The sequence below is a fragment of the Bufo gargarizans genome, chromosome 1 (assembly GCF_014858855.1).
Source record: "Bufo gargarizans isolate SCDJY-AF-19 chromosome 1, ASM1485885v1, whole genome shotgun sequence".
Taxonomy (NCBI): domain Eukaryota; kingdom Metazoa; phylum Chordata; class Amphibia; order Anura; family Bufonidae; genus Bufo; species Bufo gargarizans.
The window spans coordinates 752,461,043-752,482,882 of NC_058080.1; the positions used below are offsets into that span (position 1 = coordinate 752,461,043).

A 21,840-nucleotide genomic window follows, 5' to 3' on the forward strand; every position below is an offset into this window, starting at 1 on the left:
CTTCCTGACCTGCAAATACACACTTCTCCATCTTGGCATACAATTTATTCTCTCATAGGATCTGTAACTCCTGTCTCGCGTGATCCTGATGAGTCTCCATGTCTGGAGAATAAACTAGTATGTCATCCAGATAAACAACAACAAACCTCCCCACCAGATGATGAAAGATATCATTAACAAAATGCTGGAAAACTGCAGGAGCATTAGGTAACCCAAACGGCATGACCAGACTCTCAAAATGACCCTCTGGGGTATTAAACGCCGTCTTCCATTCATCCCCTTCCTTGATCCAGACCATATTATATGCCCCCCTTGGAGAACACCAATCTTGTTAAACAAGTCACAAATCAAAGGAAGGGGATACGGATCACGGACCTTAAACCGATTGAGCTCATGGAAGTCCAGACACGGCCTAAGAGTTCCATCTTTCTTCTTTACAAAGAAAAACCCTGCTTCCACTGAGGACTTGGAAGGTCTAATATGTCCCTTAGCCAAACTCTCGGCAATATACTCTCGCATGGCCGCTCTTTCGGGTTCAGAAAGGTTATATAACCTAGATTTGGGCAACTTCGCTCCGGGAATTTGATTGATAGGACAATCATATTCCCGTCGTAGGGGTAAACCCTGGCAACCACTCTCAGAAAATACATCAGAATAATCTGAAATGAAAGGGGGAACAGCTTTAGAGGTCAAGACAGAAAGAGATGTATTAAGACAGTTGTCCATGCAATAATCACTCCAATCGAAAATCTGTCTCGCTTGCCAGTCACTGGTAGGATTATGTTTGCTTAACCAAGGTAAACCCAGAAACAACGGAGTAGGCAGACCCTCTAGCACAAAACACGAAATGGATTCCTGATGAAAATCACCCACTCTTAAACACTGAAATATTTTTCTCCAATGCACTTGTCGTCAACCCATGCAAACGGATGAACTGACCATCAACTAGGTTAACCCCTGCCCCACTGTTAATAAACACCTCAATTCCCACCGTTTTAAACTCTAGCGCCACCTCGGCAAATAGGAAAAATCGAGTACTACCATAAAATGACAAACGTAAGTTCTCAGACTCCCCACCCACACCATCAAGAGTAATCTGGGAATTCAAATTTTTTTTTTGTTTGTTTTCAGCTTGACGTTGAATGTAAAGACAAACTAACAAAATGTCCCCTTTTTCCACAGAAAAAACATACTCCTTTCTTATGACTAAAATTCTTGCAAACAGGCCCAGGGGTCGCTCCCCCTGATTGCATAGGTTCATCGCCACACATAAACTCAGGAGTCTCTTCACCCAATGTGTCAGAGGAAGCCGCCACGTTATACGATGGTTCGTCCTGAGAGTGAGGGACCTTAGATCATCATAGATAAGATGTAGAGCTTTGAAAAATTCATCTCCCTACCGGAGGGACTGTGACCCGGTCGGTAGAGAAAAAGCCCAAGACTGAGCATCAACTTTAAGCAACGACATGATAATACCCACTCTATGACTCTCACCCCCAGATGAGAGTGGATGTAACTTAAAGTACAATTTACACGACTCTCTGAACCGAATGACATTATCGCTTCCCCCCCCTAAAATCTGTCCGGAATTGCAACCTTAGGTTCAGCGCAGGCCTGGCAACTACTACCGGCACCAGCAGCCTGTGATCCCTGGATCTGTGTGTGGAGGTCAGCTTCCTCTATAGACGGACCCTGCAATTGTCTAGCCAGTGCAGCGATTAGATCCATAGCCTCACTGACACAAACAAAAAATGACGGTTATTGGCGGTTGATAATGTCACAGTGCGGTGTGGGTGGTAAACTCCACACCGAACACAGGAGGGAATGGAAAAGGTACTAGGTCTGGAAACTAGGGAAAGGGGAAACTACAATGTCATACATGACTTTTCCGGTGGAATCTTAGCACTTTTCATATGAGTTGAATTTATTTGTACTTGAATCAAATCTGCCTCGTGATTTCTTCAAATCGGTCCTTGAGCATCTGCCCGTACTGAGAGATCACGTACAGCCCGGACGACCTTCTATTGAAATGAAACAAGTTGATCTACTTGTTCGGCTAGCTTGTTGAGACCAAATAGTAGTGCTATGGATGCCGCTGCATCTTTGGGATCCGTGTCTAGGGCTAGAGAAGCAGAGTTGGGTAATCAATATAAAAGAACTGTAGCAGAGCCGAAGGCCTGATGCAGCAGAGTTGAACTGCAGACTGATGTGAGAGAGTTAGGCTGAAGACTGCAGTAGCAGAGGAGTCGGACGGTGTGCTGGGACCGGAGTAACTACCCTGAATAATCAGGTGTTGTGCTGTCACTCCAGCCGAATATGGGGGCATGTCGTGGTAGGGTGATGCCATTAATGTGCACCGCGACAACCTGATGCATAGGAGAAGCCGGCAAGAAGAAGGGGGAGAGGCAGCGCAAGTCGCAGGATCCGGTACAGGGGAGTAACAATGGCTACAGCGTGTCACAGTCATGTGAAGATGCCACATCCTTTTACACTTTGTTGCAGATAAACTGCATTGTCAGACTATTCCCCTCATAGTCCAATCCATACAGCAGAGAAAATACAACATCTGCTCTATAATAACTCCTCACATATTTCCCCTTTCACTATCTTTAGTAGTTGTGTTTTTTGTGGTATCGTATCTGGTTATAACATTGTTTCCTCCTCTTTCCATTCAGGTTCCTGCAATATAAAGTAATATATTGATATTTTCTCTTTATCAGAGAATTTTCCTGACTGACCCATAAAGGATGAAGAGGGACAAAGACAAGATGGTTGAGAGGGTATTACATCTCACCCTAGAGATACTCTGCCAACTTACTGGAGAGGTGAGAGATTCTGATGATGTCACATTACACCATTCTCATCTACACTGACGAGCAAAAGGGTAACTATGTTTTGAACTTTTGACTTTCAGGCTCCATATCTCACCATCCACTACAGCTTTCAATATCAGACTATCATTTCTTATCCATATCATTGGGGGACACAGGCTTGACCATATGTATAGGTGTTGCCACTAGGAGGCGGACACTAAGCACAAAGGTGGGAGCTCCTCCCTTCAGCTATACCCTTCCGACAGGGACTAAGTTAAATTAGTTTAGCTTAGTGTCTGTAGGAGGCAGACCTCCCTGCTTTGCAGGTCTGCCATTTTTTTTTCCTTTTTTTTATTTATTTATTTTTTTCTAGCGGGATTTTAGGCAGTCCTAGCTGCCTGCACTCCCACCAGGAGACGGGAGACCAGGGGGTCCCCAAGCCCGCTGTTCCTCCCTAAAGCCTCTGCATCCCACCAGCCTTCGGATCACCATGGCCGCCCACTACAAGTCCCCTCAGTTTCCAGTGTCGCGGCCCTCTCCAAGGGGCCGCAAACCAAACGTGGTGATCCGGCTGGAACCATGGGGGCAGAAGACGCCTTACGGGTGATTATTTCTGGCCCCCAAAGTGCTCCCCTCCTTTCTCCTCCCTCCACTTCTCAGGTTACCTTTAGTAATTTCCCCCACGGAGGCCTTGTCTCCTCCATGTGTCATTCTCCTGTTGGGAGTGGGGGCTGGAAGGCGCTGGAGAATCTGACGGTGCGCAATGCCCCCTATCCCAGGGGCTCTTTCTCCTTCTCATCGTTTCCGGTCCTGTGCTCCACCGGGGCGCGGCTAATTGAGGCTCCGGCTTCCCGCATGTTCTTGTCTCCCGGCCGGCATCCGCGTTTGGGCGGAGCTTTAGCTCCGTTATCCTGCAAGCGGGAGGTGGAGGCCTCTTTAGCAGGGACGGCAGAAGAGTCGGGCCTGCGCTTCCCTTCAGTTTTGCTGGGGACGACTCCATTTTGGGGGCGGAGCATGAAGTTCTCCCCCTCCTTCAGCTGTATCCTGGGGTGAATCTTGGTGCCTTTTTCTGCCTCCGCCCACATCCTCGGGGGGACAAGCTTCATTGAGAGACACAGGCTGGGTAAGCTCTATCTCCCCTTCCTACAGGGTTTAACCTACCCCCCTCATGCTCATTTCTGTCGCTACAGGGTTCTCATGTCTGAGCCCAGGCCCCAAAGCAGGCGGTCACTTCGGTGCCCCATTTTGCTTGTGCCTCTTATCGCTCAAAATTTCCATCTGGTCAGTTAGGTCCCCTCTGCTCTTCATGCTCTGCTCCACCACCAAGTGGCTCTGCCCCTGACTCAGTCGCCCCTTCTGCCCAGTCTATGGTAGAGCCAGAGTGGGCACGCTCCCTGTCAAGGATGGTACAGGACGTTTCCCATACCAACAAAGCCGTTGTGCAAATACTAGGGCGTTTGTCCGCAAGGCCGTCCTCTGACCAGTCCGACTCTAGGGATCCTGGAACTCATTCCCTTCGCGGCCATCTCGCTAAACGGGCCAGACCATCCTACCCCGAAAAGGGTGTCTGCGTCTCCTCTTTCCTCTGCCTCTCCGCCACCTCCCAGAGAGACTCACTCTGACGTGTCCTCCGTGGTTTATGCATGTTCTGAGGAGAGGTTTTCAGATGAGGATTTTGAATCTCCTGAGGGTCAGTCGTCAAAGCTGTCCTCCATGGTGGACAATCTCATTACAGCGGTTATAGAGACCTTACATGTTAAGGGACCCCACACCCTCATCGGCCAGCTTGGGTTTTTCCTTTAGGAGGTCCCGTCGCTCGCCCAAATGTTTCCCCAGCCACCAGGATTTTGATTCCTCCCTTTCCAAGGAGTGGAATTTTCATGATAGATGTTTTGTCTTGGTAAAACGCTTAAAAGTCCTTTTATCCATTTCCTGAGGATTTGACTAAAAAGTAGTTGTCCTCACCTATAGTTGACTTGCCAGTATCCCGCTTGGCAAAACATACCACTTTCACACACTTCTGTGGCAGGAAGTAATTGTCCCGGTTCCTGCGCAAGACCGTTTTTGCGGGTTCTACTCCAAAAAGGACGGGACGTTCTGTTCCGTTCTGGACCTCCAGGCACTCAACCACTTCCTTTGACTCCGTAGCTTCCGGATGGAGTCCCTGAGATAGCTCGTTGCGTCCATGGAACCGGGGGAGTACCTGTCCTCGATAGACATCAAGGACGCTTATCTTTATGTTTCCATCTGCGTCAGTCATCAAAAATTTCTCTGGTTCTCCCTTTCGTCCTGGCCACAGCTCCCAGAGTCTTTACGAAGGTTCTGGCGGCGGTCATGGCCCTGCTCCATGCCAGGGGTATAGTGGCGATCCCTTGCTTAGACGATATGCTGATAAAGGATCCATCATTCCGGGGAACGGCGGACAGCCTGCGCATAGTCCTGGACACCCTTGAACGCTTTGGACGGATCCTGAACCGCCAGAAGTGAGGTCTTTATCCATCTCAGCGGCTAACCTTTCTGGGTATGTTACTTGACACCTTTCACACCAATGTACTCTTGCCCCCGGAGAAGCTATCCACTCTACGTCTTCAGATTCTCCCTTTTTTGCTACCCCGTCCTCTTCCCATTCATCACTGGATGCGGGCTCAGGGTCACATGGTCTCTGCCTACGAAGCAATTCCCTATGCTCAGTTCCATACCAGGACTCAGCGAGCCATTCTTGCCAATTGGGACCGTTCCTCAGCCTCCCTGGATCAGCCCATATGTCTCTCTGCCTCGACCCTCCGAGCCCTCAGGTGGTGGTTTGTTTCCCAGATGCTGACGCCGGGCCGCTCTATCCTTCCTCTCCGTTGGACAGTGCTGACAACTGACGCAAGCCTCCGGAGTTACGGGGGAGTGTTGGGAAATCTATCCGTTCAAGGTGGGTGGTTACGCGAGGAGCGCTCCCTCCCAATTAACATTCTGGAATTGAGAGCGATTCATCTCTCTCGGCTGCATTTGGCCGACCATCTCCGGGGACGTCCGGTTCGAGCTCAGTCCGACAACTCCACGGCTTTGGCGTACCCAGGGGCGTAGCGTGGGGGGGGGCCGGAAGGGCCGTTGCCCCGGGCGCCAAATTGCAGGGGGCGCCAGGGAGGCGAAATTTCAATGAGGGCTACGGGAGCCCATAGGCAGTAGAGCAATGCAGGACTTGGTCACGATAACCTCACTGTGACCTCCTGCGTCGGGTCTCGCGTGATGACGCGGCGCAGGAAGGCACAGTGAGGCGTTCGTGACCGCCTGCGCCGGGACGCCACAAGCGGTGATGAAGCGCAATTTTTGGCTTGCCCCGGGTGCTGGCAACCCACGCTACGCCACTGGGCGTACCTCAAATAACCAGGGCAGCACCCGGATGCCTGGCAGCCATGGTGGAAACAGCTCTGATTGTCAACTGGGCAGAGAGACATGTTCAGGCGCTGTCGGCAATTCACATACCCAGCGTCGACAACTGAATCGCCGACTTCCTCAGCGCCTCGATCCCGGTTAATAGCCTCTTCACCCGCAAGTTTTTCTAGCCATCTGTGAGCGATTGGGTCGGCCGGACGTGAATCTCGTGGCCTCCCGCTTCAACCACAAGGTCGAGAACTTTGTGCGGTCCAGGGATCCCATGGCCCTGGCGTGCAACGCCCTAGTGATTCTGTGGAGTCAGTTCATGTTTCCTTACATGTTCCCTCCTCTTCCTCTCATTCTGCGTCTCCTCCGGAAGATCAGGTCCGAAGGTCTGCCCATCATTCTCCTGGCCCCCAATTTGCCACGCCGGGTGTGGCACGCATCTCTAGTCACCATTCTTGCCGACAAACCCTGGCGTCTTCCTCTTCGGTAGGACGACGCCAGTCGCAGGGACCGATCTTTGAGGGTCACTACATTTAACGGCATGGCTGTTGAAGCCGCCATACTAAGGGCTGGGGGTTTCTTGGATGCTGTTGTCCAGACCATGATTCCTGCCAGAAAGCTGTTGTCTTCCCGAATCTACCACCGGACCTGGAAGTCCTACTTTAGTTGGTGCGAGAGTCACTAGCTGTCTCCCATTCGTTTCTCGTTGCCGCGACTCTTGTCTTTCCTGCAGTCGGTCATGGACCTTTCTGCAGGAGGTTGGGCATGCTGCGCCCCCTTTCCGTCATCCGTTGAATCCTTGGGATCTTAATCTAGTGCTCAGTGCTCTCCAGTCTTCACCGTTTGAGCCTTTGCAGCAGGTGTCATTTTGCTTCCTGTCCTACAAGGTGGCCTTTTTGGCGGCAATCGCTTCTATCCGTAGGTTCGTCGGAACTCGTGGCTCTTTCCTGATCCTCCTTCAGGACAAAGTAGTCCTTCGCCCTGTTCAGTCCTTTCTTCCGAAGGTTGTGTCGTCATTCCATCTCAATGAAGAAATCCTTCTCCCTTAATTTTGTCCTGACCCGTCTTATCCTAGTGAGCAGTCACTCCACACTCTAAAACTTCAATTTCCCGATGGATTCGTTTGGCCATGGTGGAAGTGTACCGTGTCAGTGACCAGGCCCCGCCCTTCCGTGTTACTGCTCATTCTGCTCGGGCAGTAGTGGCCTCTTGGGCAGTGCATCATGGTGCTTCAGCCCTTCAGGTATGCAAGGCGGCTAGCTGGTCATCTTTGCACACCTTTTCCAAATTTTACAGAGTACACACCTTTTCGTCTTCTGACACTTCTCTGGGGCGTAGAGTTTTGCAGACGGCCGTTCTGTGGCCGGAGGGTTCTTGTTTATGCCCACCCTTGGGACTGCTCTGCAACATCCCATTGTCAAGCCTGTGTCCCCCTAATGATACGAATGAGAAAACTAGATTTTTGTACTTACCGTAAACTCAGTTTTTCTTCCGTTCATTGGGGGACACAGCTCCCACCCGTTCTCTAGTTTACGGACCTTTTCTGGACTCCGTGGTTCAGGGTTTGTACATGCACTGAACAAAAATATAAATGCAACACTTTCGGTTTTGCTCCCTTTTTGCATGAGCTGAACCCAAAGATCTGAAACATTTTCTACATACACAAAAGACCCATTACTCTCAAATATTGTTCACAAATCTGTCTAAATCTGTGTTAGTGAGCACTTCTCCTTTGCCGACATAATCCATCCCACCTCACAGGTGTGGTATATCAAGGTGCTGATTAGACAGCATGAATATTGCACAGGTGTGCCTTACACTGCCCACAATAAAAGTCCACTCTGAAATGTGCAGTTTCATCACACAGCACAATGCCACAGATGTCGCAACATTTGAGGGAGCGTGCAATTGGCATGCTGACTGCAGGAATGTCTACCAGAGCTGTTTCCCGTGCAATGAACGTTCATTTCTTTACCATAAGCCATCTCCAAAGGCGTTTTAGAGAATTTGGCAGTACATCCAACCGGCCTCACAATCGCAGACCACGTGTAACCACACCTGCCCAGAACCTCCACATCTAGCATGTTCACCTCCATGATTGTCATGAGACCAGCCACTCGGACAGCTGCAGCAACAATCTGTTTGCACTTACACAGAATTTCTGCACAAACTGTAACTATTTCAGGGAAGCTCATCTGCATGCTCGTCGTCCTCATCGGCGTCTGGACCAGACTGCAGTTTGTCATCGTAACCGACTTGAGTGGGCAAATGCTCACATTCCATGGCGTCTGGTACATTGGAAAGGCGTTCTGTTCACGGATGAGTCCCGGTTTTCACTGTTCAGAGCAGATGACAGACAGCGTGTGTGGCGCCGTGTGGGTGATCAACGTTGTGGATCGAGTGGCCCATGGTGGCGGTGGGGTTATGGTATGGGCAGGCATATGTTATGGACAACGAACACAGGTGCATTTTATTGATGGCATTTTGAATGCACAGAGATACCGTGACAAGATCCTGAGGCCCATTGTTGTGCCAGTTCATCCACCACCATCACCTCATGTTGCAGCATGATAATGCACGGCCCAATATTGCGAGGATCTGTACACCATTCCTGGAAGCTGAAAACATCCCAGCTCTTGCATGGCCCGCATACTCACCAGACATGTCGCCCATTGAGCATGTTTGGGATGCTCTAGATCAGCGTATACGACAGCGTGTTCCATTTCCTGCCAATATTCTGCAACTTCGCACAGCTATTGAAGAGGAGTGGACCAACATTCCACAGGCCACAATCAACAACCTGATCAACTCTATGCGAGAGAGATGTGTTGCAATGCGTGAGGTAAATGGTGGCCACACCAGACACTGATGCAAAACTGTGCACATTTCAGAGTGTTCTTTTATTGTGGGCAGTCTAAGGCACACCTGTGCAATATTCATACTGTCTAATCAGCACCTTGATATGCCACACCTGTGAGGTGGGATGGATTATGTCGGCAAAGGAGAAGTGCTCACTAACACAGATTTACAGATTTGTGAACAATATTTGAGAGTAATGGGTCTTTTGTGTATGTAGAAAATGCTTTCAGATCTTTGGGTTCAGCTAATGCAAAATGGGAGCAAAACCAAAAGTGTTGCTTTTATATTTTTGTTCAGTGTAGTTTGGCTTTCCTGTTTTTGTCTTGCTTCTCCTACTGGTTTTGCACTAACTGAGCTTAGTCCCTGTAGGAAGGGTATAGCTGATGGGAAGAGCTCACACCTTTTGTGCTTACTGTCCGCCTTCTAGTGGCAACAGCTATACCCATGGTCAAGTCTGTACCCCCCAATGAACGGAAGAGAAACAGATTTTACGATAAGTACAATACATTGCATACATACATTGGACTTGCAGCTATTTAGCATATGATTTAGTTCAGCAGATTCTTGTCATGTAACTGCATTGTTACTGTTGCTCCTAAAATTCTAAATTTTAGTTTTTAGTATTTTGTTAGTTTTTTGTAAATCCAAATTTGGCTTTCATGCTCTCGATCAGATTCAAGCATGTTTCGACTGAAATCTGTTCACAGGTCTCTTCTAAACTTTCCCAATGTTGGTGCATACTGGTCGACTCCCTTGGGTATTGATATAGCTTTTTCTTCAACTGTACCCACAAGTGTTCGATTGGGATGAGGTCTGGGGACTGTGGGGGCCAATCCAGCACCTCCTACTTCATTGTCATTGAACCATTTCTTTGCCAATCTCAACGTATGCTTCTGGTCGTTGTCCTGCTGGAACACTATGTCATCCTTTTCATACCCATAGTACTCGAGTGTACAAAGTAACTCATCTTGTAGGATATTGAAATATAGCTCAGCATTGAGATCACCATCCATTCTGGTCAAGTATCCAACCCCTTTGGCTGTGAAACAGCCCCATATCATCAGGCTTCCTCCACCGAACTTGACATTTCCTTCAATTTCTTGATCCGTTAGCCCCTTTTCCATTGTTTCTTCCAGACCCATTTGCACCCATCAAAGCCAAGTCTATTGACTTTCGTCTCATTACTCCAAATCACCCGTTTCTAATCTTCTACTGTCCACTGGTTGTACTTTTTTGCAAACTAAAGCCGATGCTTCTTAGGACGATATTGAAGTCGAGGCTTCTTCACCTTTTTTCAGGCCACCATTTCAGACTTGTGTAATGCATGGTGCTTTGCATGGACGTCTGTGATCTCACTATTACGAAGCACATGAGCCACCTCCACTGCCGTGTTTGTTGCACTAGCGCTGATAGACCTTGTGATCAGCCGGCTTGTTGACTCCGATATTTTTCTTGGACATCCACCTCTTGGCTTTGGAATGGATGGACGGACTTCATTTTGGATTCTTCCAGCTATCATGGCGCTCACATGATGCAGTTTGGCAATTTTCTTGGTTGAGATACAGCTATCGATGAGCTGGATGATGCTGTTTCTCTTTTCTTGTGAAATCTTCTTCATGGCTGCTCCTGGATTCAGACCAGTGACCTTTCACTTGGGAATCAACCTAATAACACACTGAGCAATCTTGGAATATGAGGACAGGTTGTAATTTGTAGTATACAAGAGAAAAGGATTGTTCCACCACCAGGAGAAAAACAGTAACAATGCAGTTACATGAGAAGAATCTGCAGAACTAATCATAGAATAAATAGTTGCAAGTCCAATTTTATGTATAAGATAGCCAAGATGATTATCTATACAATAATAGGAGTCTCACGTCCGAAGCTGTAGTGGATGGTGAGACATGGAGCCTGAAAGTCAAAAGTTCAAAACATTGTTACCCTTTTGCTCATCAGTGTATAGTAATAACAGATGGACATTTAGCATACACAGGTTACAAAGCATAAAAGTCAAATAATCACCCAGATATAATACTGGGTATTGTAACAAAACCTCCGCAAGAACCCACTAAGTATACAATGAATACACCAACATAAGGAAAACTGAGACTAAACAGGGTATAAATCAAAAATCTATTTTATTAAATACACAATGTAACATAAGTAAAAAGAGACATGATACATCAAATATAAAGTGCGGTCTACCCCTGAGGAGATATTGTCAAAATTCATATATAAGGGAAGAAGACTGATTCTTATTCATATATTATGATTGTAAAGTCCACCAACATGAAAGAGTATTGAAGTGCAAGTGCTTATATCATGACTGTCGGAGTAGCTGACTACATCACATGAATTTATATATGAAAAAGCCTAAATACAAAATGGTTAGCATAGTAATGTTATTAAAGTGCATGTGCAAAATATAATTAAATTATTCCCTCATATAAACAACATCCAAGTATCACATACCCATTGTAGGGAGATCCACCTCAGGAGAGCCGCACACTCCGACGTGTGTTTAGATGAATCAGTCTTCTTCCCTTATATATGGATTTTGACATCATCTCCTCAGGGGTAGACCACACTTTATATTTGATGTATCATGTCTCTTTTTACTTATGTTACATTGTGTATTTAATAAAAAATATTTTTGATTTATAACCTGTTTAGTCTCAGTTTTTCTTTATGTTGCTGTAACAGATGGACGTGGCTGTAGAGGTGATGGACTCTGGAAATGTCAGTAGTGATATTTATTACTGTGTCTCCCTATATCCAGGATTACACAGTAGTGAAGAAGATCTCTAGTGAACGCTGTCAGGATCCTGTATCTGAAGGATGGGGAAGAACCCGGAGCCCAATCACGGGGCCTCCGCCTCACTCCATGATACATGAGGAGATCAATGACCAGAAGATCCTAGAACTCACCCACACAATGGTGAAGCTTCTAACTGGAGAGGTGACACTGCTGGGAATGATGGGAATTTCTCCAGTAACAGCACTGGAGGGGTCTGGGTGATGATGGTTTCATTGTGTTGTCAGGTTCCTATAAGGTGTCAGGATGTCACTGTCTATTTCTCCATGGAGGAGTGGGAGTATGTAGAAGGACACCAGGATCTGTACAAGGAGACCATGATGCCCCTCACAACACCAGGTAATAGACAGGACTAAATACATCCTTCTTTTACTGCCTTCCTAACCAAGCCTAATTTTGCAAATATGACTTGTCACTTTATGTTGTAATAACTTTTTTTTTAAGGACTTTGTGGGGCTTACATAATTATTATTATTATTTATTATTTAAGCGCCATTCATTCCATAGCGCTGTACATATGATAAGCGGTGCACATACATAACAGACAATTGTACTAATCATAAACAAGATGAGTTGCAAACTGGTACAGAAGGAGAGAGGGCCCTGCCCGTGAGGGCTTACAATCTACATGGTATGGGAGAAGGACACAGTAGGTGCGGGTTGAGTTGGTCATGGCGGTATAGAGGCAGCAGGGTCATTGGTTGTAGGCTTGTCTGAAGAGGTGGGTTTTCAGGTTTCTTTTGTAGGATTCCACTGTAGGTGAGAGTCTGATATGTTGGGGTAGCGAGTTCCAGAGTATGGGGGATGCACGGGAGAAATCTTGGAGTCGATTGTGGGAAGAGGCGATAAGAGGAGAGGAGAGAAGGAGGTCTTGTGAGGATCGGAGAGTGCGTGTGGGGATGTATCGGGAAAGTAGCTCAGAGATGTAGGGAGGGGACAGGTTATGGACGGCCTTGTATGTGTTTGTCAGTACTTTGAAGTGGATTCGTTGGGCAATGGGGAGCCAGTGAAGGGATTGGCAGAGGGGAGAGGCAGAGGAGTAATAAGGTGAGAGGTGGATTAGTCGGGCAGCGGAGTTGAGGATAGATTGGAGGGGTGCGAGGGTGCTAGATGGAAGGCCACAGAGGAGAATGTTGCAGTAGTCTAGGCGGGAGATAATGAGGGCATGTACGAGCATTTTCGCAGATTCAAAGTTAAGGAAAGCACGGATGCGGGAGATGTTTTTGAGTTGGAGGCGGCAGGTGGTGGAAAGGGCTTGGATGTGCGGTCGGAAGGAAAGGGCAGAATCTAAGGTCACTCCAAGGCAGCGGGCTTTTTTGACTGGGGATAATGTGCAGCCATTGATCGTGATAGATAGGTCTGTTGGGGGGGTTGAACAAGATGGGGGAAAGATTATGAATTCTGTCTTATCCATGTTAAGTTTAAGAAAGCGAGAGGCGAAGAAGGATGATATAGAAGATAGACATTGTGGGATTCTTGATAGTAAGGTGGTGATGTCTGGACCAGAAAGGTAGATTTGTGTGTCATCAGCATAGGAGTGATACTGAAAGCCATGGGACTCTATGAGCTGTCCCAGGCCAAAAGTGTAGATTGAGAAGAGCAGGGGTCCTAGGACAGAGCCTTGCGGGACACCAACAGAGAGGGCATGAGACGAGGAGGTGGTGCGGGAGTGGGAGACGCTAAACGTCCGGTCTGTGAGGTATGATGTGATCCAGGAGAGAGCCAGGTCAGTGATGCCAAGAGATGAGAGAGTTTGCAACAGAAGGGTGTGGTCAACAGTGTCGAAGGCAGAGGACAGGTCAAGGAGAAGGAGGACAGAGTATTGTTTCTTGGTTTTGGCTGTCAGTAGGTCATTGGTGACTTTGGTAAGGGCAGTCTCGGTCGAGTGGTGGGTTCGGAAGCCGGATTGTAGGCGGTCAAAGAGGGAGCAAGAGGAGAGGTGGGAGGACAGTTCAGAATGGACATGTTGTTCAAGTAGCTTTGAGGCATACGGAAGAAGTGATATGGGGCGATAACTGGACAAGGAAGATGGGTCAAGTGAAGGCTTTTTGAGGATGGGTGTAATGGTAGCATGTTTAAAAGCAGAGGGGAAGACACCAGAGTTTAGTGATAGATTGAAGAGATGAGTTAGGGCTGGGATAAACACTGGGGTGAGGTTAGGGATGAGGTGGGATGGGATCGGGTCAAGTGCACAGGTGGTGAGATGTGATCTGGAGAGTAGAGTGGAGAGTTTTTCTTCTGTAATGGTGGAGAAGCGGGTTTTAGGGGGAGAGGACCGAGCAGTGTGTAGAGGGTCTGTGGGGACTGTGTAGTAAAGCTTTCTCTGATGTGGACTATCTTTTGTTTGAAATATTTGGCAAAGTCCTCAGCTGAGAAGAGAGGAGAGGGTGGGGGCGCTGGGGGGCGGAGAAGGGAGTTAAAAGTGCTAAAAAGTTGTTTAGGGCTGTGTGACAGGGAAGATATGAGAGATGAGAAGTAGGCCTGTTTTGCATCAGCGAGTGAGGATTTGAATATGAGGAGGGATTGCTTGTATGCGGTGAAATGATCTTTAGAATGGGATTTCTTCCATTGCCGCTCAGCAGCCCTGGAAGCTTGTCTGAGTTTCTTGGTCAGGTTGGTGTGCCAGGGTTGTCTGTTGATTTTCCGGATTTTGTTATGTGTGAGGGGGGCAACAGTGTCCAGAGCTGTACTTATTGTGGTGTTGTATAGGGTGGTAGCAGCTTCTGGGTCTTGGAGGCAACAGATGGTAGAGAGTGGGAGAAGAGAGTCAGAAAGCAAGCGAAGGTCGAGATGTTTAAGGTTCCTGCGGGGGTGTGCTGGTGTGTGGACCGGGGGGGCTACAGAAGAGACCAGTGAAGAGAAGGTGAGTAGATTGTGGTCGGATAGGGGGAGAGGCGAGTTAGAAAGGTTAGATAGGGAGCAAAAGCGGGTAAAGATCAGATCCAGAGTGTGACCATCTCTGTGGGTGGGAGCTGAGGACCACTGTGATAGGCCGAAGGAGGAAGAGAGCGACAGGAGTTTAGAGGCGGCCGAGTGGCAGGTGTCAATAGGGATGTTGAAGTCACCCATGATGATAGTGGGGATGTCGGCAGAAAGAAAGTGTAGTAGCCAGGTGTTGAAGTGGTCAAGAAAGATGGTTGCTGGGCCTGGAGGGCGGTAAATGACAGCTACTTGAAGGTTGGAGGGAGAGTAGATGCGAACAGAGTGTACTTCAAATGAGGTGAGCGTAATGGAGGGTGGCAGTGGAGTTGGGCTGTAGGAGCAGGTGTCTGATAGGAGAATACCAACTCCTCCACCATGTTTGCAGCCGGGGCGGGGGGTGTGAGTGAATTGAAATCCACTATAAGAGAGTGCAGCAGGGGAGGAGGTGTCTGAGGGTGTCAGCCATGTTTCTGTGAGACCCAGAAAGGAAAGGTTTTGAGAGATAAACAGTTCGTGAATGTACGACAGTTTGTTACGGACAGAGCGCGCGTTCCATAATGCTCCTGCAAGAGGAGCCAAAGGGGCAGGGGTCAGAGGAATGGTAATTAGGTTTAAGGGGTTGCATGAATTTGTAGAAAGAGATTTGTAGTGGTACATGGAGGTGATGGTGGGGATTTGCTGAGGGGGTCCTGGATTTGGAGAGATATCACCAGCAGTAAGGAGAAGCAGAGAAAGTGTTAATAGGTGAGAATAAGAGAGGGCATGAGGTGTCTGTGTGTGTTTTGGAAGGAAGTGTTTTATGTTTGCAAACAGGTTTTTGCAAGCGATCAGATGAGAAGGTAAGATGGACGAAGAGATGAATAGTTCCTTGCTGGGTGAATGGATGTGGGGGTATTTCAGGAGGTTGTGGAAAAGTAGGAGGAGTAAGAGGAAAAAGTTAAACATTGTTTGCATTGACTATGTCTAATTACCTGTGGTCCCCTTCTGGTATAATTCAGACTGTGCACTTAAGGAGTTGCACTTGAGAGATGTTGCATGTGGAAAGACCAAGGTCTGGAAGACCATGGATCTTAGATTTATACCACTCAGTGATCAATCAGGTGTGACCAAAAGGGGAGGGGGCTACATATGGACTAATCAAGGGAGGACCAGATACAGGGGTGAAGTAGTGTAAACAAATACTCAATAAATCCAGCAGGAAAAGAGACATTAATAGTTCAATGCGAACATACCAGGGTTTAGAAGGAGAGATGAGAGGGGGTGGACAATATCAGACTGGGAAAGCTGGGTGTAGCAGTAAGCTTCAATGCGAACATACCTGGAGATGAGAGATGAGAGAATTGGGTGATGGTCAGTAAGCAGTGATGACAAAGTGGAATATCCATAATATTACATTCTGGTATAATTCAGACTGTGCACTTAAGGAGTTGCACTTGAGAGATGTCATTTAGGAATATAATAAATCTCATCTATCTCTCATATCCATCTATCTATTATCTATCTATCTCATATCTATCTATCTATCTATCTATCTATCTATTATCTATCTATCTCATATCTATCTATCTATCTATCTATCTATTATCTATCTATCTCATATCAAATCAAATACATAATAGAAACCATCAATAAATTACCCTGTTTTAGAAACTACACCCCTCAAACTGTCGGAATATTTATGTTGTCTCCAATTAACAGTCTATATTATTTATGTAAATAAATTAGAATCTGTAATCTATTATCGTAAATATCAAGCTAAAACGAGCTCGTGATTTGTGCTAAGCTAGACGACAAAAAGAAGGTGGTGGTAAATCAAAATATATATTTATTAAATAGCAATAATACGAAGCAAAATTTTAAGAAAGTCAAAATAATCTAGAGTATATATATCCACTACTATGCCTTATTATGACAATACCCTTCAATGATATTTTAAATCAATTTGATACCTGATTTCTCTCAACCGACAAATGTCTGATTAAATGCAAATGTGGTCTATTTCAGATTTCCTCTTTTATTGATACAAATATATATACATAATTAACCATACCGGCCTAGAACTGAATTCAGTTCTTTGGAGAATATACCGTGTTTCCAACAGTACATATAAATCTCCCTGAATCGGATCAAGTTTTAGGATGATTCTGCAGGTACACCCCAATCTTATTCCAAAACGGATACTATACACAAAGTATGGTTAACTGAAAATGTGTATATAATATACACATATATACATTATCCTTATATACTATACCCAAAATGTCAGCTACCAGAAATGAGTTTCAATGATTCTAAGATGGCTGCCTCCAATGGCTGAAAAGGTGGTCAAGTGGCTGGATTCGATGGATCAAGATGTCTTCAGGTTTCAAGATGTTTTCTTCAAGATGACCATCCCAAGCTGATTCAAGAAGATGATCCCTCTGTCAGCCCATACCATCTTTTTATCCAATCTAAAATGGGACTGGTCTAGTTTAATCAACAACTAGTGACATCACTTTATAACTAATGGGACCTCCCCTAGTGATTTCACAATTTAAACCTTCATTTTATCCTAACATGAGGTGGCACTAAGGCTCCATATAAACGTCTTTGGCAATTATAGCTATTTCCTGTATATATTCTTATTAATTTGAAGAAGGGATAAACTTTAACTAAGGTTTCATACAGACCTTGAAGAGACCGGAAAGAGACAATGAAGTTAATCCTTTGTAAAACATCTAGTCTCTTTCTAAATCTCTGACTAAACCTAATTCATTCCAAACACACAATACAACACTCGTGGTCATTGTTTGTGTGTCCACATTTCTCCATTCAAGAAATCTTCAGGGAAAGAGATTATTAACTTACACTTTTCTCTGGGAGACATTCTGAAATTACATACGAATTTCTACTTCCATTCTAACCTTAAAATAAATATATCTATAATTACCACACGCTTAGTTATATAAAACACACATATTTAAATCGATTATATAAAAATCAAAATCCACTCATACATTGAATATTTTAAAAACCCCAAAGAAAATTAGTCTCTTTCTATCCATTTCAACTAACCTAAAACCCACACATTTCTACTTCAGTGTCTTATCTGGGTAAATACATTTTATTAGACCTGTCTACATTTCTTCTCACACAAGAGCAGACTATGGAAACCCTCCTAAATTTTATAAACAAAAGTCTTTACACAAGTCTAATCTCAAGTTAATGATTCTAAGTTCACAAGGGTTTGAACTTATATTACCCTCTTGAATAAGACAAAATCAGACCAAAATGGCTTCTCTTAATGTTCCTATTCATATACCTGTATAGGCCTTATATGATGGACTCTTCTTTTTTTTTTTATACTCAAAAGTTCTGACAAAACTATTCAAAATTGATTTTAGAAATGTTATTAACTCTTAAGGTATTCCACAGGAATTAAAGCAAATTAAAAAATTAAAGTAAATTAAAAAATTTCCCTGTTTTTTACAGATTTTCAATTTGAATACATTTTTTCCTGTAAAACTTCAAAGGTTAACAACAAAACAAACTGCAATTTTTATTACCCTGCAGAAACGCCCCATATGTGGCCGTATACCGCTGTATGGGCACACGGCATTGCTCGGAAGGCATGGAGCGCCATATAGTTTTTGGAGGGCAGATTTTGCTGGAATGATCTTTAGGCACCATGTTGCATTTGAAGAGACCCTGAGGTACCCCCACAGTGAAAACCCCCCAAAAAGTGACCACATTTTGGAAACTACACTGCCCAAGGAATTTCTAAGGGGTGTAGTGAGCCCTTTGACCCAACAAGAATTTCATAACATTTTTAAAACTTGGCTGTGACAATGGAAAAATTTAATTTTTTTTAATTTTTTACAAGAAAATGGTACTTTAGGCCCAGACTTTCTTTTTCTCAAGGGATAACTAGGAGAATTTGCTTCCCATTTTCTCTTGAATACAGTAACACCCCATTTGTGGCTGTAAGCTGCTATTTGGGGATACGCCAGGGCTCAGAAGGGGAGGAGCGGCATCTGGATTTTCTAGCTTGGAATTTTCTTGTGGTTTTAACATTTTTCATCCTGTTTTCATTCAGGTTCCTGCAATATAAAACCATCTATTCACCTTACTGACCTATCAAGAATGGATGGGGACAGAGACAAGATGGCAGAGAAAATATTACATCTCACCCTAGAGATACTCTTCCAATTTACTGGAGAGGTGAGAGATTCTGATGATGTCACATTACACCATTCTTATCTATGGTAATAACAGATGGACATGGCTGTAGAGGTGACGGACTCTGGAAATGTCAGTAGTGATATTTATTACTGTGTCTCCCCATATCCAGGATTACACAGTGGTGAAGAAGATCTCTAGTGAGCGCTGTCAGGCTCCTGTGTCTGAAGGATGGGGAAGAACCCTGAGCCCAATCACAGGGCCTCCACCTCACTCCCTGATACATGAGGAGATCATTGCACAGAAGATCCTAGAACTCATCCACAAGATGGTGGAGCTGCTGACTGGAGAGGTGACACTACTGGGAATGCTGGGACATTATACAGTAACGGCACTGGAGGGGTCGGGGTGATGACTGTGTCATTGTGTTGTCAGGTTCCTATAAGGTGTCAGGATGTCACTGTCTATTTCTCCATGGAGGAGTGGGAGTATGTAGAAGGACACAAGGATCTGTACAAGGAGGTCAGAATGAAGAATCAAAAGCCCCGCACATCACCAGGTAATAGACGCAAATAAATACATTTGTTCTTTAATTTACATGTCTGTAAAAATTGAATTAATTCACTGTATGTGTCTCCTATAGACATTAAAGGGGTTGGACAAAGTACCCCAGACAATAGCCAATACTATGAAGTATTAATATCTAAAGCTAAATGTACTGGCTATATATCATTTTTCTAACCTGTTTTCCGTGACTCACTTCCCCGGAGGAGCGAGCGGTACCGGGAAATGTTTTTTTTTACAGTAAAAATGAATCTATGAAGTATTACACAAAGTCGCGCGAGACTTTGCGAAGTTTTAACTTTGGCTTATCTGAGCCAATACATCCTAATACCGTACGGAGCGCTCCCTACAGTATTGGACCAAAGTTTTTTGCGATTCGACTTTGGATGTTTTATCCGAAGTTGATTCGCTCATCTCTAATAGCAATAGTAGAAACGCCCCAGTCCCAGCAGTAAAGAGAGGTCACTACCCGTCCCACACGGTACCCTGTTTATAAATTTGCTGTGGGTCTCAGTTATTGCTAGTTGTGCCACTGGATGTAAGCCATGAACAGAAAGTACAGAGGGGGAGATTTATAATTTCCATTGTTTCTGAAAAGTGGCGTTAAAAACTTGCAAACTACAGTATGTGTCTGTGACTTTTTAACTGCGCCTTAAAAAAAAAAAAAAAAAAAAGAGCGTGACAATGGCATGGGGGTATCACATCAATATACACAGTGTACAGGGGGTCCCAGATCTCTATATACAGTGGTGGGGGGTCACACATTAGTATATACAGTGTACAGAGGGTCACACATCAGTATACACAGTGTACAGGGGGTCACACGTCAGTATATACAGTGTACAGGGGGTCACACATCAGTATATACAGTGTACAGGGGGTCACACATCAGTATATACAGTGTACAGGGGGTCACACATCAGTATACACAGTGTACAGGGGGTCACACGTCAGTATATACAGTGTACAGGGGGTCACACGTCAGTATATACAGTGTACAGGGGGTCACACATCAGTATATACAGTGTACAGGGGGTCACACATCAGTATATACAGTGGTGGGGGGTCACACGTCAGTATATACAGTGTACAGTGGGTCACACATCAGTATATACAGTGGTGGGGGGTCACACATCAGTATATACAGTGTACAGGGGGTCACACGTCAGTATATTCAGTGTACAGGGGGTCACACGTCAGTATATACAGTGTACAGGGGGTCACACGTCAGTATATACAGTGTACAGGGGGTCACACGTCAGTATATACAGTGTACAGGGGGTCACACGTCAGTATATACAGTGTCCAGGGGGTCACACGTCAGTATATACAGTGTCCAGGGGGTCACACGTCAGTATATACAGTGTCCAGGGGGTCACACGTCAGTATATACAGTGTCCAGGGGGTCACACGTCAGTATATACAGTGTCCAGGGGGTCACACGTCAGTATATACAGTGTCCAGGGGGTCACACGTCAGTATATACAGTGTCCAGGGGGTCACACGTCAGTATATACAGTGTCCAGGGGGTCACACGTCAGTATATACAGTGTACAGGGGGTCACACGTCAGTATATACAGTGTACAGGGGGTCACACGTCAGTATATACAGTGTACAGGGGGTGCTGCTGCTATCACTGACCTCGGCCATACTGACAGCTCAGAAGGGGTTAAAGCTCCTGCACTGTTGGTATGGCTGGAATAAACCTATCTGTGATAAGAACACAGAGCAGAGGGGCCACAAACAGGACAGACACTTGGATTCCTCACAGTTTGTGGACCTCAGCACCTTCCTGGCTCTGCTACATACAGCAGGATCCTCTCAGTACAGGAGATACAGAGGGGCAGAGCCTGCAGTCAGCGAGCTCCTATCAGCCATCACAGCTTCCCCTCAGTCTCCTTTCCTCCTGCAAAAGTTTCTTTATTTCTGCTTAGAAGAATCTTCCTGCTAAGCCCATCCAGCCCTGCACAGCCAGGAGAGGCAGAGGGCACCTCTGATACAAGCAGGGTGCTTCTAGGACCCAGACAGCAGCACTCCTTCAGGCATGGACGAGGTAGCTCCTCCATGGCACGTGCAGGGATGGACGAGGGAGGCAGCTGCGAGGGCAGGACGGGAGGGGGCGTGGTGAGAGCAGGACAGGAGGGGGCGTGGTGAGAGCAGGAGAGGAGGGGGGGCGTGGCGAGAGGAGGGGGGCGTGGTGAGAGCAGGATGGGAGGGGGGGCCGTGGTGAGAGCAGAATGGACGAGGGAGGCAGCTGCGAGGGCAGGACGGGAGATGGGCGTGGTGAGAGCAGGAGAGGAGGGGGGCGTGGTGAGAGGAGGGGGTGTGGTGAGAGC

At 46.1% G+C, this 21,840-nt stretch overlaps 2 protein-coding genes across 2 annotated transcripts in view; both read left to right on the forward strand.

The window, feature by feature from the left end:
• LOC122930643 (zinc finger protein 850-like) overlaps positions 1–21,840 on the forward strand; it is a 138,767-nt gene that overhangs the window by 49,279 nt on the left and 67,648 nt on the right. The window lies entirely within an intron of this gene.
• On the forward strand, positions 193–20,142 carry LOC122925140 (gastrula zinc finger protein XlCGF53.1-like). The gene is made up of 6 exons (XM_044276668.1): positions 193–2,825; positions 11,824–12,003; positions 12,087–12,198; positions 18,857–18,981; positions 19,112–19,291; positions 19,375–20,142. Exons 1-6 carry the CDS (start codon positions 2,748–2,750, stop codon positions 19,513–19,515), a joined length of 816 nt encoding a protein of 271 aa, XP_044132603.1. The 5' UTR covers positions 193–2,747; the 3' UTR covers positions 19,516–20,142.